The sequence below is a fragment of the Setaria italica genome, chromosome IX (genome assembly GCF_000263155.2).
Source record: "Setaria italica strain Yugu1 chromosome IX, Setaria_italica_v2.0, whole genome shotgun sequence".
Taxonomy (NCBI): Eukaryota; Viridiplantae; Streptophyta; class Magnoliopsida; order Poales; family Poaceae; genus Setaria; species Setaria italica.
This window is the reverse complement of record NC_028458.1, coordinates 57,674,690-57,686,784: the sequence shown is the minus strand read 5'-3', so window position 1 is coordinate 57,686,784 and position 12,095 is coordinate 57,674,690. Positions and strand designations below refer to the sequence as shown.

At 54.2% G+C, this 12,095-nt stretch overlaps 3 protein-coding genes across 3 annotated transcripts; all 3 read right to left on the bottom strand.

The window, feature by feature from the left end:
* Positions 1–1,955: 1,955 nt before the first annotated feature.
* Positions 1,956–5,775, bottom strand: LOC101783643 (peroxidase 5). Its single transcript, XM_004985877.4, has 3 exons — positions 5,394–5,775; positions 4,850–5,038; positions 1,956–2,916 (listed from the first exon to the last, which is right to left on the bottom strand). The coding sequence occupies exons 1-3, from the start codon at positions 5,619–5,621 to the stop codon at positions 2,338–2,340; spliced, it is 996 nt and encodes a 331-aa protein (XP_004985934.1). The 5' UTR covers positions 5,622–5,775; the 3' UTR covers positions 1,956–2,337.
* Positions 5,776–7,872: 2,097 nt separating this feature from the next.
* On the bottom strand, positions 7,873–9,370 carry LOC101771109 (syntaxin-52). Its single transcript, XM_004987147.2, has 6 exons — positions 9,096–9,370; positions 8,920–9,021; positions 8,713–8,819; positions 8,505–8,605; positions 8,355–8,399; positions 7,873–8,172 (listed from the first exon to the last, which is right to left on the bottom strand). The coding sequence occupies exons 1-6, from the start codon at positions 9,368–9,370 to the stop codon at positions 8,044–8,046; spliced, it is 759 nt and encodes a 252-aa protein (XP_004987204.2). The 3' UTR covers positions 7,873–8,043.
* Positions 9,371–9,886: 516 nt separating this feature from the next.
* On the bottom strand, positions 9,887–11,306 carry LOC101783234 (peroxidase 5). The gene is made up of 4 exons (XM_004985876.3): positions 11,089–11,306; positions 10,833–11,024; positions 10,592–10,757; positions 9,887–10,491 (listed from the first exon to the last, which is right to left on the bottom strand). The coding sequence occupies exons 1-4, from the start codon at positions 11,260–11,262 to the stop codon at positions 10,073–10,075; spliced, it is 951 nt and encodes a 316-aa protein (XP_004985933.3). The 5' UTR covers positions 11,263–11,306; the 3' UTR covers positions 9,887–10,072.
* Positions 11,307–12,095: the final 789 nt, after the last annotated feature.

Below are 12,095 nucleotides of genomic sequence, written 5' to 3'. Positions count from 1 at the left end.
GAAAGCCCTGTGCCGATCGATCCAGTCCATATTCCCTGCAGGAACGAACCGTACGTGTCATGTGTAAAAGGGTTGTTGTTAGGTCAGGTCAAAAGGAGATTATACATCGACGGGGACACTACGGTGCTAGCTTCTGGAAGAAATGAAATCAGGAGAGGCGGACGCAAGCGCATACGGCATCAGAGCGCCTGCCTTGGAATATAGCTACCTCCAGCGAACGCACGGCTTCCACACATGGAGCTTTCAGGCAGGCTAGCTAGCTTCAGGCAGGTCAGGTCACACTTGGAAGAGAGCTGAGGAGCCGTATCGGCCGAGGATCGATAGCGTATATGTTATCTCCAGAGGGAGATCGATCGATAGATGTCTGTCTCCGTGTCATCAACATCTCAGCAGCTAGCAATATCTTGCTCGAATGAAGTAACCCTCATCATGGACGATGATTGGCGCTCGTCATGCATACCGATCGATACGATAGCTAGAGACCGCGCCGGCCAAGAGGGAGACGCAACGCAACGCAATCTCTCTGCCGCCCATCTCTGACGGATCATGACTTGTCGTAGAAGCCAATACGCACAGTACGACGCGGGGTTGAACAAATGGGGCCCTGCAGGAAGCTCCCAGCTGACTGTTCGACCGATCCACCCGTCGATGTCGACAGGTACTTCTCTTTCATCAAGTCCAAAAGCATCGGGCGTGCATGCGTTTCTGGCATGCTTAGCTGGTTAGCCAATCGACCAAACTTGAGACTGTTCTAGATTCGAATCGACGTATCGGATGCAGCGTTCTCAGGTATCCACAAAGAGCGGGAGAGCATGAGCAAGAATACTTAGTACATATACGGACACTAGTTAGTGAACAGATTACACGGTGGGGTATCTGAATATGAACTAGTACTGTAGGTCCCAACAGCAACGAAAAGCGAAGGGGCTGTAGTAGGAAAGCAGGCGCTACTGTATGTGCGAGTGAGTGTGCGTGGTGCGCTCGGCCTGCCTGCCTACCTACCCGCACCGCCATGATGGACGGATGGATCGGCCAGGCCGGTGCAGGCGATCTGGCGGCGACGACAGGTAACAGGCATGTTACCCCCCATGCATGAGGAATCATGCGTGCGCAGACAGATCTGCCGCTGCGCGACCTGCGAGACTGGGAGACCACCACCGAAGCGGCAGCGGCAGCGCATCGACCGTGGTACGCGACGCCGCTGTAGCGGGCACTGTGCTACTCCACGCCGCACAGTGTAGGCGCCCTGGACCAGCTACTAGCCGGTCAGTCAGTCCAGCCTTTTTTCCACGAAGCGTGCTGCGTTGCCTGCATGAGTGGGCCATGGCGTCGGGTTGGGTTGGGTCCCCCTCATCCTCAATCCTCCTCATGGGTGGGGTGGGCAGCCGTGGTGGTGCCTGCCACTTGATCCTCTGTGATATGATATGCGCATTTCATGAGACGGCGAGCTTCGTTCTGTAACTAGAGCACTCAGAGGCCCACCAACAGCTCATGGCCCGTACTGGTGTCCACTTCTTACGGGCCCTTGTAGACACCCTAGCTAGGTGGTTGTCAAGGATTTTGAGTGGCACAGCCCACCTGGTGTGTACAGACCCTTCTGTCTGGCGCAACTGTATATGTAATAAGCCCAAAAATAGTCCAAGCACCAAGCCTACTGCTTAGAGCCCATCCATCATCAAGATTTCTCTCTACCCACCGGCCCACTACGAGCGCCGAAATCACAGTCACATGGTGGTGGTTCAAGTGCAAAATCAGCAAGCCTCCTCTGCTTTCTTCAAAAAGAAAAAAAACCCAATCCTCCTCGGCTGTTTCCAAAATCAGTGTTTTGAGTTTCTGCTCGGGGCTTTGCTTCATCTCTCTTTTGATGTTGGATGTACCATGACTGATACTGTACTGCTCATACGGTCATACCTGGTAAGCAGGAAGTCAGGAACACTGCCTTGGAGATCAGAGGATTTCTGTAACTACACTTTTTTATTGACCACTGTTCTCGCAATCCTTAGATATACATACAGTTTCTTGATGACCTCCGGCTCATGGTTACAAACAAGCACTCAATCAAGCTAATAAAAGAATAAACAAAGCTATATATCTCTCATCATCAGAACCATAAAAAAAAGTATAGAAGAAGAAGAGGACGACCAAAAAAAATGTAAACCAACACTCTACTAAGTCGTACACAGCTACAGCCCGTCACGATTGAACCATCCTTATCAGAGGCAGAGCAACACTCTACTAAGCCGCGCATTACATACAATTTAATCACACGGTCCACCCCCCAATCAAGGAATGAAGGTTCAAGACAGCGCGCCCACCGATGGATGGACACGGACGGGATCAGCTGGCGACCCTGCAGTTGGTCCGGATGGTGCCGGCGGTGCCGGTGAGCACTCCGATGGCGCCCATCTTGACCATGGCGGCGGCGAAGTCTGCCTGGAACGTGTCGGGGCTGTTGGTGTAGGCGACGACCTGGGCGGCGGTGGTCGGGTCGGCGAGGAGCGCCTGGTCGGAGGCGAGCAGGCCGCGCTTGGCGACGATGGAGGCATAGTAGTTGGTGTCGAAGGCAGTGGGGGTGACGGGGTCCATGGCCACCGTCCCGTCGGGCCCTCCGCCGCTCTGGTTGGGGCACTGCTGCGTGAGCGCGGCCAGGTAGGACGGGTCCATGCTGGGGTCCTGCCCGGCGTTGGGCCCGTACGCGTAGAGCCGGCTGTCGAACGAGCTGCAGTGCGCGTTGCCGATGGTGTGCGCGCCGGAGAGCGCCACCATGTCCGCCTGCGTCAGGCCCTTGCTCCCGAAGATCTGGTTCAGCTGGCTCACGCTCGCCGTCGGCGGTGGCAGGTTCCCGCTCGTCTCCTGCGCCACCGAGACGTTGCCGTCCCGCCGCCCCGACGGCACCTGGTACGCGTTGCCTCCCACCTGCACAATGTAATCCCGTTCGTTCATTCATTCAGAACCAAACGTGAGCGGTTATTGTGTGAAATTTGGACTCATACATTCCTTTGTAGCGTACTAATTGGACGTCAAGTGGAGGTGACGGACCACCAGCTGATGGATACAGAACAAGACGAAGGCGCAGTTTTTTGGGAGTGCCAGCAGAACATGGGGCAGCTTGTCCCCCTTGAAACTGTACAATGACGGGGACTAGGCACATGGCCATGGCCGGGCACGGCTCCTCAACCTCAACTGGGAGGGAGGCCGGCATGGGATGGCATGTGGGGAGGGAGGGCCGAGGGGGTGTGCCGGCCACTGGTCACATGGGTGCGAACGTGCCCCACCAGGTTACCCAGGCCCTCCTCGCAGTTGTAGCTCGCACTCTTTCCTCGCCGGACGCCGGTGGTTTCGCTGATCCGTCACGGGACATGGACGTCAAACCGCCAGCCTTTGGCTGGTTTATGTCCTTCTCATGCTCTGTTTTCCAGCTGCAAAACGGAAAGCTCTCCTTCCTACGCTGCCTGCGACGAGCGATCTCGCCAGCTGGTGCTACATGACCATGCACCGTCAGAATGGGACTGCAGCCACTCAAGCTCGACTAGACAACTACTAGGAGTACTAAGCAATCGAGATGTTTAATCATATATCATTAGTAGTTGACTTAGCAGTATCAATGTTTTTAGTGCTGCTGCTGCTGCCCATGTACTCAATCCTAGTTCAGAATGTAGCTGACCAGATAGGACCCAGCCACAATGGCTCAAGGCAACTTTTAAATTATTAGTACTGCTGGAACACTACGATAGAACTGCAACGGGCGTATGACCACACCAATAATGCATCAGAAATCTCCCTGCTATGATCCTAACGGCATCTATCTGAACATCACCGCGGTGCATAAAACACTCCAACTTGCATTGGATTGAACCGTTGTTGGAAGCGTCAGAAGAAGATGAAAGAAAATCACAAACGCTGGGCCTGCACTTCCTTAAAGAAAAGTCTTGAGAAGCACCGGAGAGTGGAGGCAGCTGCACGCCTTGGTGTTTGAACATCCCCTGCACTGAATTACATGGACTTTGTGCGTGTAGATCACCGCCCGAGCTTTGGGGAATGATTGGCGCTGCCCGGTACACGAGTCTTTTGATTTCCAGTGCTAAAAATACTACCTTTGTGCAAAAGGGCTTGCAGAAAGCAAGCTTTTCTACCAAGTTTTTTTCTCTCCAGCAATGCACCGAACACACCTGTTGCATTGCTGGACTGTACTGCTCCCCTTTGGAGCCTTCCTTTGCCGCATCTCATTCTCATCAAAAGAGGATTAGGGAAAAGGAAGCAGGTTGTTGTCTTCCTGATCGTACAGCCTTTGATGTGAGCACGACACGATCGTGTGACGCTGCTACGGGCACCGACCGGTAGGTCCGTGCGTCGTGCAGTAACGAGGGACCGGCGACCGGCGTGTACCCAAAGAAAACGATGGCTCACGGCTCCCCGCCGCCGCACGGGGCCCCCATGCCGGCCGCGCGTGCGCTGCGTTGCGTTGCTTGGGAACGTAGCTACGCTGAGGCCGCACCGGATTCCCCTGTCCTGTCCGGATGATGATGCCGATGGCGACGTACGTGCAGTTGCAGGTTCATTCGGTGCAGTCACAGGCTTGCTTTCTGTCAAAGGCTTGGGATCGCCGAATAAAGGCTACTACTGGATTAGAGAAGAGAAACCCAGAGCACCGACGGATCGGCCATGCCTCTTCAATCGCGTTGTGCGTGCGCCGCGCGCGTGATCCTAGACAGGAGCTCTCCACTTGCTAGGACTGCGTGGTGTCTCTGCTCTCTCGGTAATCGCTTTTATTATTGGCTGAACCGGAGGAGAGGAGGAGGGGATGCTGTGGTAGGTGGAGTGAGAGTGAGGCCGGCAGGGGATGGCGTACCAGCGCGAGGGCGTCCCTGGCGGCGAAGGCGAGCACGTCGGCGCAGGAGACGACGCCGTAGCAGGCCTGCTCCAGCCGCGTCTTGGCGCTGTCGATCACCTCGAAGCCCCGGAGGCTCGTGTTCGGGGACGCGTCCTTCTCAGCCTGGTTGCCCGGGGTCGAGTCCAGCAGCACGGACGCGTCGCAGCCCTGCAAGAAGCCGTTAATCGTCACTATCAGTAAAAACGACTTTGTTCCAGCTGCTTTTTACTGCATGCAGCAGGCTGTCAACATTCCAACACCCGGCAAGTTACCGTGCGCTGGCCACGGCCCACCGGTGGTTGATTGCTGTAAGAGAGAAAAAAAGAATATGTGCGGGAGCAGAGGATGCAGAGCAATGTGCACGGCGAAAGAGGCAGGCTCCACATGCAAGGCGAATTGCATTGGATCACTCGAAGCCACCCGATCTCAATCAGGCAACTACTGCTAGTGCGATTGTGCCAATCGGAGCAGCTGCCAGTGCCATCAATGAAACGAGAGATCGGAGGCACTGACGTATACGTACCCTGACGAAGCAGTCGTGGAAGTGGAGGCGGACGAGGCTGGCGGCGACGCCGGGGTTCCCAGACACGGCCTTGCTGACCTCCTCCTGCACGATGATCTCCGCCGCAGGGCACAGCATGTCGTAGAACCCCACCTGCAGCTGCGCCCGCGCCCCCGCCGCCGCCGCCATCACCACCACCCACAGCCTCAGGAGCCGCGCCGCTCTCTCTCTGCTGCCTCGCGCTTCCATCCCTTCCCTTTGCTTCGCTTCGCCTCGCCTCCGGTCCTTGCTTAAGCGGTAGGCGCTACTCCGGCCGGCGGCGGCTGCTGCAAGAGGCCACCGTTTTTTCTTTCTTTCTTGGAGCGTCGCTAATGCTTCCACGCTAGGTTGTGGGACTCCGGTCGGCCGAGTCGGATTTATAGGGCAAGGCCAAGGCGGGGTGGCCACCCCATGTGCGAGGGCCATCGTTAGTGGAGGAGAGACGGGCCCTTTTGGGGCATGATTGAGGCGATAAAACAGGCAGGCGCCAGATGCTTGCTTGATGAGATCTGTAAAAACGATTCAGGCTTTTGGTTTCCATCTTCTGCTGCTGCTGCTGTAAAACGTCGTCGAGCAATTGTTGCATGGACAATCGGACTGGACAGAGGGCCCGGCCCAGTGATTCCAGCAGTACAAAGCCAATGATTGGACTGTAATGCTAGGATGAGCTGGGAAGAACCGTAGTGATGATAATGTTCTTTTCCACTTCTCTGACATGGAACTTTCTCGTCAGTTCGATCTCTCGCCCAAGGCCAAGCTCAGATGCACCGGGTACTAGTACTTCAAGAGATGGGTGGATGATGAATGGGGATGGCAGCACAGTGGCCGCATTAAAATGCTGTGTCAAACGTTCTGACTTTTCTATGTTCATAAATATTATAATACATCTAAATATAGTGTACGTCTAGATGCATAATAATAACACGTAACAACTTCATCATTGTGAGCCACCTCCCTTGTGCTACACGTGGACGTTTTTTACTATTTTATAGTCTACTGTATATAACGATTTGTTGCTTCAGAAAGCAGGGTGGTAAACAATGTCAGTGCTTGTGAGCTATCATCGCTTCATCAGTTGCGTCCCGTAAGCAAAGATCGTCGTCATCAGGAGCGGCGGAACGCGCAATCATGGCAGCTAGCTAGCTACGCGCCGCCTACGGGATCCACGGGCACCCAACATGCACTGCATGATTGATTCATGGATATGGATTGGACTCCTGTCTTCTAACGCTTGCATGGAGTGAAAGCCTTTCTTAAGACGCATGATTAAAGCAATTCCATTTTGTCCTGGTACTAATTACTTGGAGCAGTGAAGTGTGGTTAGTCAGGGCCAGACAGATCACACCAGATTCTGTGGCTTCAGAAAAAAGAGAGGCCAGATTCGAGTGCCTTCCACGTTAAGGAGGTGAAGCTTTCTTCAGCGGAGCCATTTCTTAACGGGGATGAAGTGCCAAGAGTCCACCACGTTTAGATCGGATCCGTCAGTGCAGAAACTTTACCGAAAGGGAAGCATGCAGAGCAGGGGCGCCCCGGCTGGTCCACGCAGTTTCTTGGTAAAGTTAGTGAAAGGCTGAAAGCTAGTCTCTGAATGCTGAAAGGGACTGAGATCTGCATCGCTGGCTCACTGTGGAACTAACTGGGAATGCTTTATCTTGTCACAGTGCTGTAACATCACTAGCTCAGCTTCGACGACTGCACTCTAGTCGAGGTCTCTGCTTGGTACTGTTATGGTAAAATTTAGGGGGCCACTTCACTTCAGGGGACATCAGGAAACTATACTGTCATTCATACGATCGGAAATGTGCTTTTCACTGTAAAGTGGAAACTGAAAAGAATATCGCTAACTGCTACTACCTACCTGTTGAGGTCTCTGCTGTAGGGGGGCTGCCATGCCAACGCAATCTGGTGAAAAGGGTGGCTGCACATGCAGGTGAGTGTTGGGTGGACGCACAAGTCAGGGATCCATTGCTATTCGAAGCCCATCAGTCAGTAGATCATGGACCGCTGTCGGTTTGACCGCGATTCCAGGAAGAGCAACGCCACGTCACAGCCCAGAGGAAGCTTCAGTTCATGCTTGGAAGGCAACGCTGCTGAAAAAAGAAAACAAAATGCAGCCAGTTTTGTGTTCTTCTTGAGACGTCTCAATTTGCGGATCAAATTCGGCATCTTATGCTTGCAGAGGTCCATCCTTTTTTTCTATTATTGAAAGTAAAAACGCTCAGGTTCATCTTTTATACGAGGAAAAGAAAGCCTTATCGTGTGCTGTGGCCAAGGCCAGCCACTAACCCCCCATGCTGTTGGCTCGCGCTGCAAAGTTGGATTCGCTTTCATAGCCATCGCAAGCTTTTGCTCCTTTCCGGCCTCGGCTTTACGGACAAAAACTAGCATTAGGCCATTAGCACGAAGAAAGGCTCGAGCTCAGGCCAGGCGCGCTAATCATGCAGCGTTTTGGTTGGTGCCCATTATTCAGAGGATTCTCAGGTACGCAGGCGCCCCCGGTATATGTGCACATCATATACATACTAGAATACATGAATAGAGACATAGATCTCGGTCGGTAATGTTTGAGCATCCTTGAAAGAAAAGTTCAGTTACTGAAACTTATTTTAAGGTCTCTTGGCCGTCAGTGTTACTAGGTTGTTATCAGAGCCCAGACTACGGCAACACAGATTACAGCGGCAATGACCGCCAAGACTATGCCCCAACAAGAACCGTCTTTCCTCATGCGCGTGCTCAGTTTTTTCAGCCTCCTCACGGCACGCTGCAGGTATTACAAATAAGGATCAACATGTTAGCTTATCTAAGAACCATAGCACGTATAGGTCTTTCTGAAACATGGACTTGATGAGAAGTGATATTGTCATCTATCTTGGAGGAAATTACTTAGCAGGTTCGTTTGGATATGGAAGGATGAAAGTTTTGAAGTAGAGATGAGACATGTACCTGTAATTGGGTGCTTGTGTCTTCAACGCTCTCGTCCAAGTCGTCCTGCAAAGTTCAAGTAAAAGTGATTTAGAACCAGGTTATTCTGAAAAGGGCGAGTTGAGTCCGGTTTTTATTTTCAGGAAATACTGTTGGCAGGCTGACACTTACAATCAGCCTAGTTTGCAGATCCAGCTCCTCGTTGATCGCTAACGCAATGTGCTTCGTGCTGACAACGGTCTCCTCCAGAATCTCCAGTTGAGAATCTTGCTCTGCACCATGTATAAGGACCTCACTTTAGCATACGCGTATCGCACCGACAGGTAATTTCAGGGGCGCAATTGCTACTGACTAATAAAACGAAGAGGCAGAGCCCTACCTTTCATGACCTTCCTCTGCAAGTTGACCATGTCTCGGTTGTCCATGTCGGCAATGCTGTTCACATCTATCTTTGTGCTCTTCTCGCTCGATCCACACAAGTCATTCCTGAAGATTCAGGTGGAGAAAAAAGTTTCTCGAGATTCAGTCATGCCCTGAAGCAAAGCAGAAGATGATAGCAGATCGACACGATGGCAGATTAACTCACCCGTCCGATGAGTGATTCATCGTGAACTGACCGCCAACCTCCTTCGCCTTGGAGCTCAGACCGGAGAGCTTCTCGGCTAGCTTGTTCAGCTGTTTCAAGCTTCTGCAATGAACGTGAAAACAACTTGTTAATATGTTCTTGTTATAAACAAGCGAGGTAGTAACTGCAATACTAACATGTTTTGCTTCTTTGGGAGATCGGACAGGTCCTCCTGCAGCATGTCGAGCCTGGTCCCGAGAATGGTGACCTTGCGGCGGATCTCGGCTGTCCGGCGCTGCAGCTTTCGCGGCAGCGACGGCGGCACGGAGTCCCTCTCGGCGATCCGCTCGACGACGTCGTCCACCAGCCGCTCGGCTTCCTGGAACCGCTTCGTCCACTGGTCCAGCGCGGAAGACGACGATCGAGCATCGCCTCCGTGCGGGTTTGTGATCGGAAGCATCGGACGCGCCATGCCGCTGCCCTATCCGGCGGCTATGCTGGGAGACTTTCTTCTTGCTTGATTCGCCCTGCAAAATCCCGACGGATTCCACCAGCAAGGAAATTGCTCCTCGAGTTACTCCTGTGCATTGCGCATTGCAGCACGAAGGAGGATTTTGTGCCGTCCATTGCGCGATTCGACCAGGAGGTAGAAATTAGCTACGAGCACGAGGAGTTGATTCAGGTTTCCTTTCCTGGTTCCGATTCGATCACGACTTTGTGGCCCATCTGAATGTGAGCTTGGGCTTTCTGGGTCCAGACTGAGTCGTGGCCCGTCCACGTTCTGTTCAGGGCCCAACACTTTTTTTCCTGTATTTCTTTTCTTTTTTTTTTGAAAACGTATTTCTTTTCTTTTGGCAAAGAAAAACCCGCGTGCTTCTTCCTATCACATCAGAAACTAACTCTCGAAATTCCACTAAAAAAAAGAAACTAACTCTCGAAACCAGTCGGGCCAGTGGTTTGCAGAAGAGATCAGCTTAGCACGGCGCTGTTGTTCTAATCTTTCTTTTATTGTCACCACATACCAGTATACAACACGACACATCAACAACATAGGACACCGTCACAACAGTCAGGAACAACTGTTTTATTTCCACGGCCACAAAAGCAGCAGAATAGCACTGCACTGCACTGCACGACGAAAAATCGGTGGAACGTAGGGATGCTAGCCGATTCTTCAGTTGACGGCGCTGCACTTGGCCCTGATCTGTCCGCCGCCGCCGGTGAGCACCTGGATCTGCCCCATCTTGACCATGGCGGCGGCGAACTTGAGCTTCCACGGGTAGCCCCCGTAGGCGCTCTGGCGGACCTGCGCGGCGGTGGGCGCGCTGGCCAGCAGCGCCTGGTCGGAGGCGAAGAGGCCGCGGTTGCGCAGGACGCCCCAGTAGTAGAGCGTGTCGAGGGCGTGGGGCGTGCGGGGCTCCATGGGCACCACGAGGCCCGGGTCGACGCCGCCGTCGCCGGCGGCGGGGCAGGCGTGCTGCAGCTGCGCCAGGAAGGGCGGGTCCAGGGTGGGGTCCGCCACGCCCGTCGCGCTGAAGTTGTAGAGCCGGTCGCTGAACGCCGTGCAGTGCGCCCGCCCGATGGTGTGCGCGCCTGCCATGGCATATGCAGTAGGTGAACGCGTCGTGCTCATGCTGTCATGCACACGGGAACGCGACATGACCGTGTCGTGCACTGGGAAAAACGTATGTACCTGAGAGGGTGACCATCTCTTCCTGGGTGAGGCCCTTGGCGGCGAAGCTCTGGGTGAGCTGGTCCAGGTTGAACGTCGGTGCGGGGATGTTGTCGGCCACCTCCGACGCCATCGACAACGTGCCGTCGCGCCGCCCTCCCGGCACGTCGTACCGGGGCCCGCCGCTCTGCACATCCATCCACGGCACGGTCGTCAAATGTCACTGCAGGCAGAGGCATGTGTGTGTTGAGGTTTTAGGTACCAGCGCGACGCTGTCCCTGGCGGCGAAGGCGAGGATGTCGGCGCATGAGACGACACCGGGGCAGGCGTCCTCGAGGCGGGCCTTGGCGCTGTCGATAACCTCGAAGCCGCGGAGGCTGGGGTTGTTGACGGGGGAGTCCCGCTCCGCCGTGTTGTCCGGCGTCGACTCCAGCAGGATCGACGCGTCGCACCCCTGCAATGCAATCGTTAAGGGCGCGTGCGCCGCTTGCATGCGGAGAGCCAGTCAGGTAGTTTACCCTGACGAAGCAGTCGTGGAAGTGCATCCTGACGAGCCCGGCGGCGAAGCCCATGTCGCTGTGCAACCACCGGATGACCTCCTGCCGCACGATCGTCTCCGCCTGCGGGCACGTCGCCCCGTAGAAGTTGGGCTGCAGCGCCCCGTTCCCTCCGGCAGGGAAGCCAGCGCACATCGCCACCAGAGCGCACAGCGAGTACACTGCTCCAATCGTGATCGACAACCCCATCACACACTCTGTACTGGAACCAATGTTTATCCAAACAGTGAAGCGCCTCTCTCTACGATCGCCGGCTTAGCTGGAGCAGGGAATTGTGAGCTGAGCTGACAAACCAGGCAAGTCAAGGAGCGTATATATAGCCAGGCCTGATCCTGACACGTGCTATGCATGTCGTTAGGTGAAGTGGCACTTGCTTGAAGGCTCTGCAGCATGATCTGCAATGTGGGTGTTACGCAGGAAATCACTGACCTGCCCAGCTCCCTGCATCATCTGCCAACTGAGTGCACGCGATTCGACCTGTCTAAATTAACTCTCATCCATGTTTGGTGTCACCTAGGATTTGGCCGTGGATTACACATGCTCGTCGGCAATTAACTTAGGGAGCAGTGACCATAGAAGTCGATCAACTAACATGTGTGCTGTGCAGCATAGTGCGCGTCTACTTTTGGTGCCGAGCGAGCTCTGTTCCACCCTGTAGTGCTCCACTCCACCATGCAATTTCCGGAGAGATTGCACGAGCAGTTAATGGAGATAGCCCGGTGGCCATCAACGATCAACCTTGAAACTATTTTATACTGTTGTAGACTAGATGATGCTCATGTAACTGGGAGCTTTGCGAGCATGCATCATCAGACTCTCAAGGAACCAACAGTTTTCTACGATAATCTGATGGGCCGGATTCATGTTCGGGCCATTTCCACCCGTGAGTGCGCGCGCTGCGCTGTAAACCCAACAGGCCGGCCAACACGGGCCGGAACCCAAGCCCAGCGGGCGCGAGACGGTTGCGG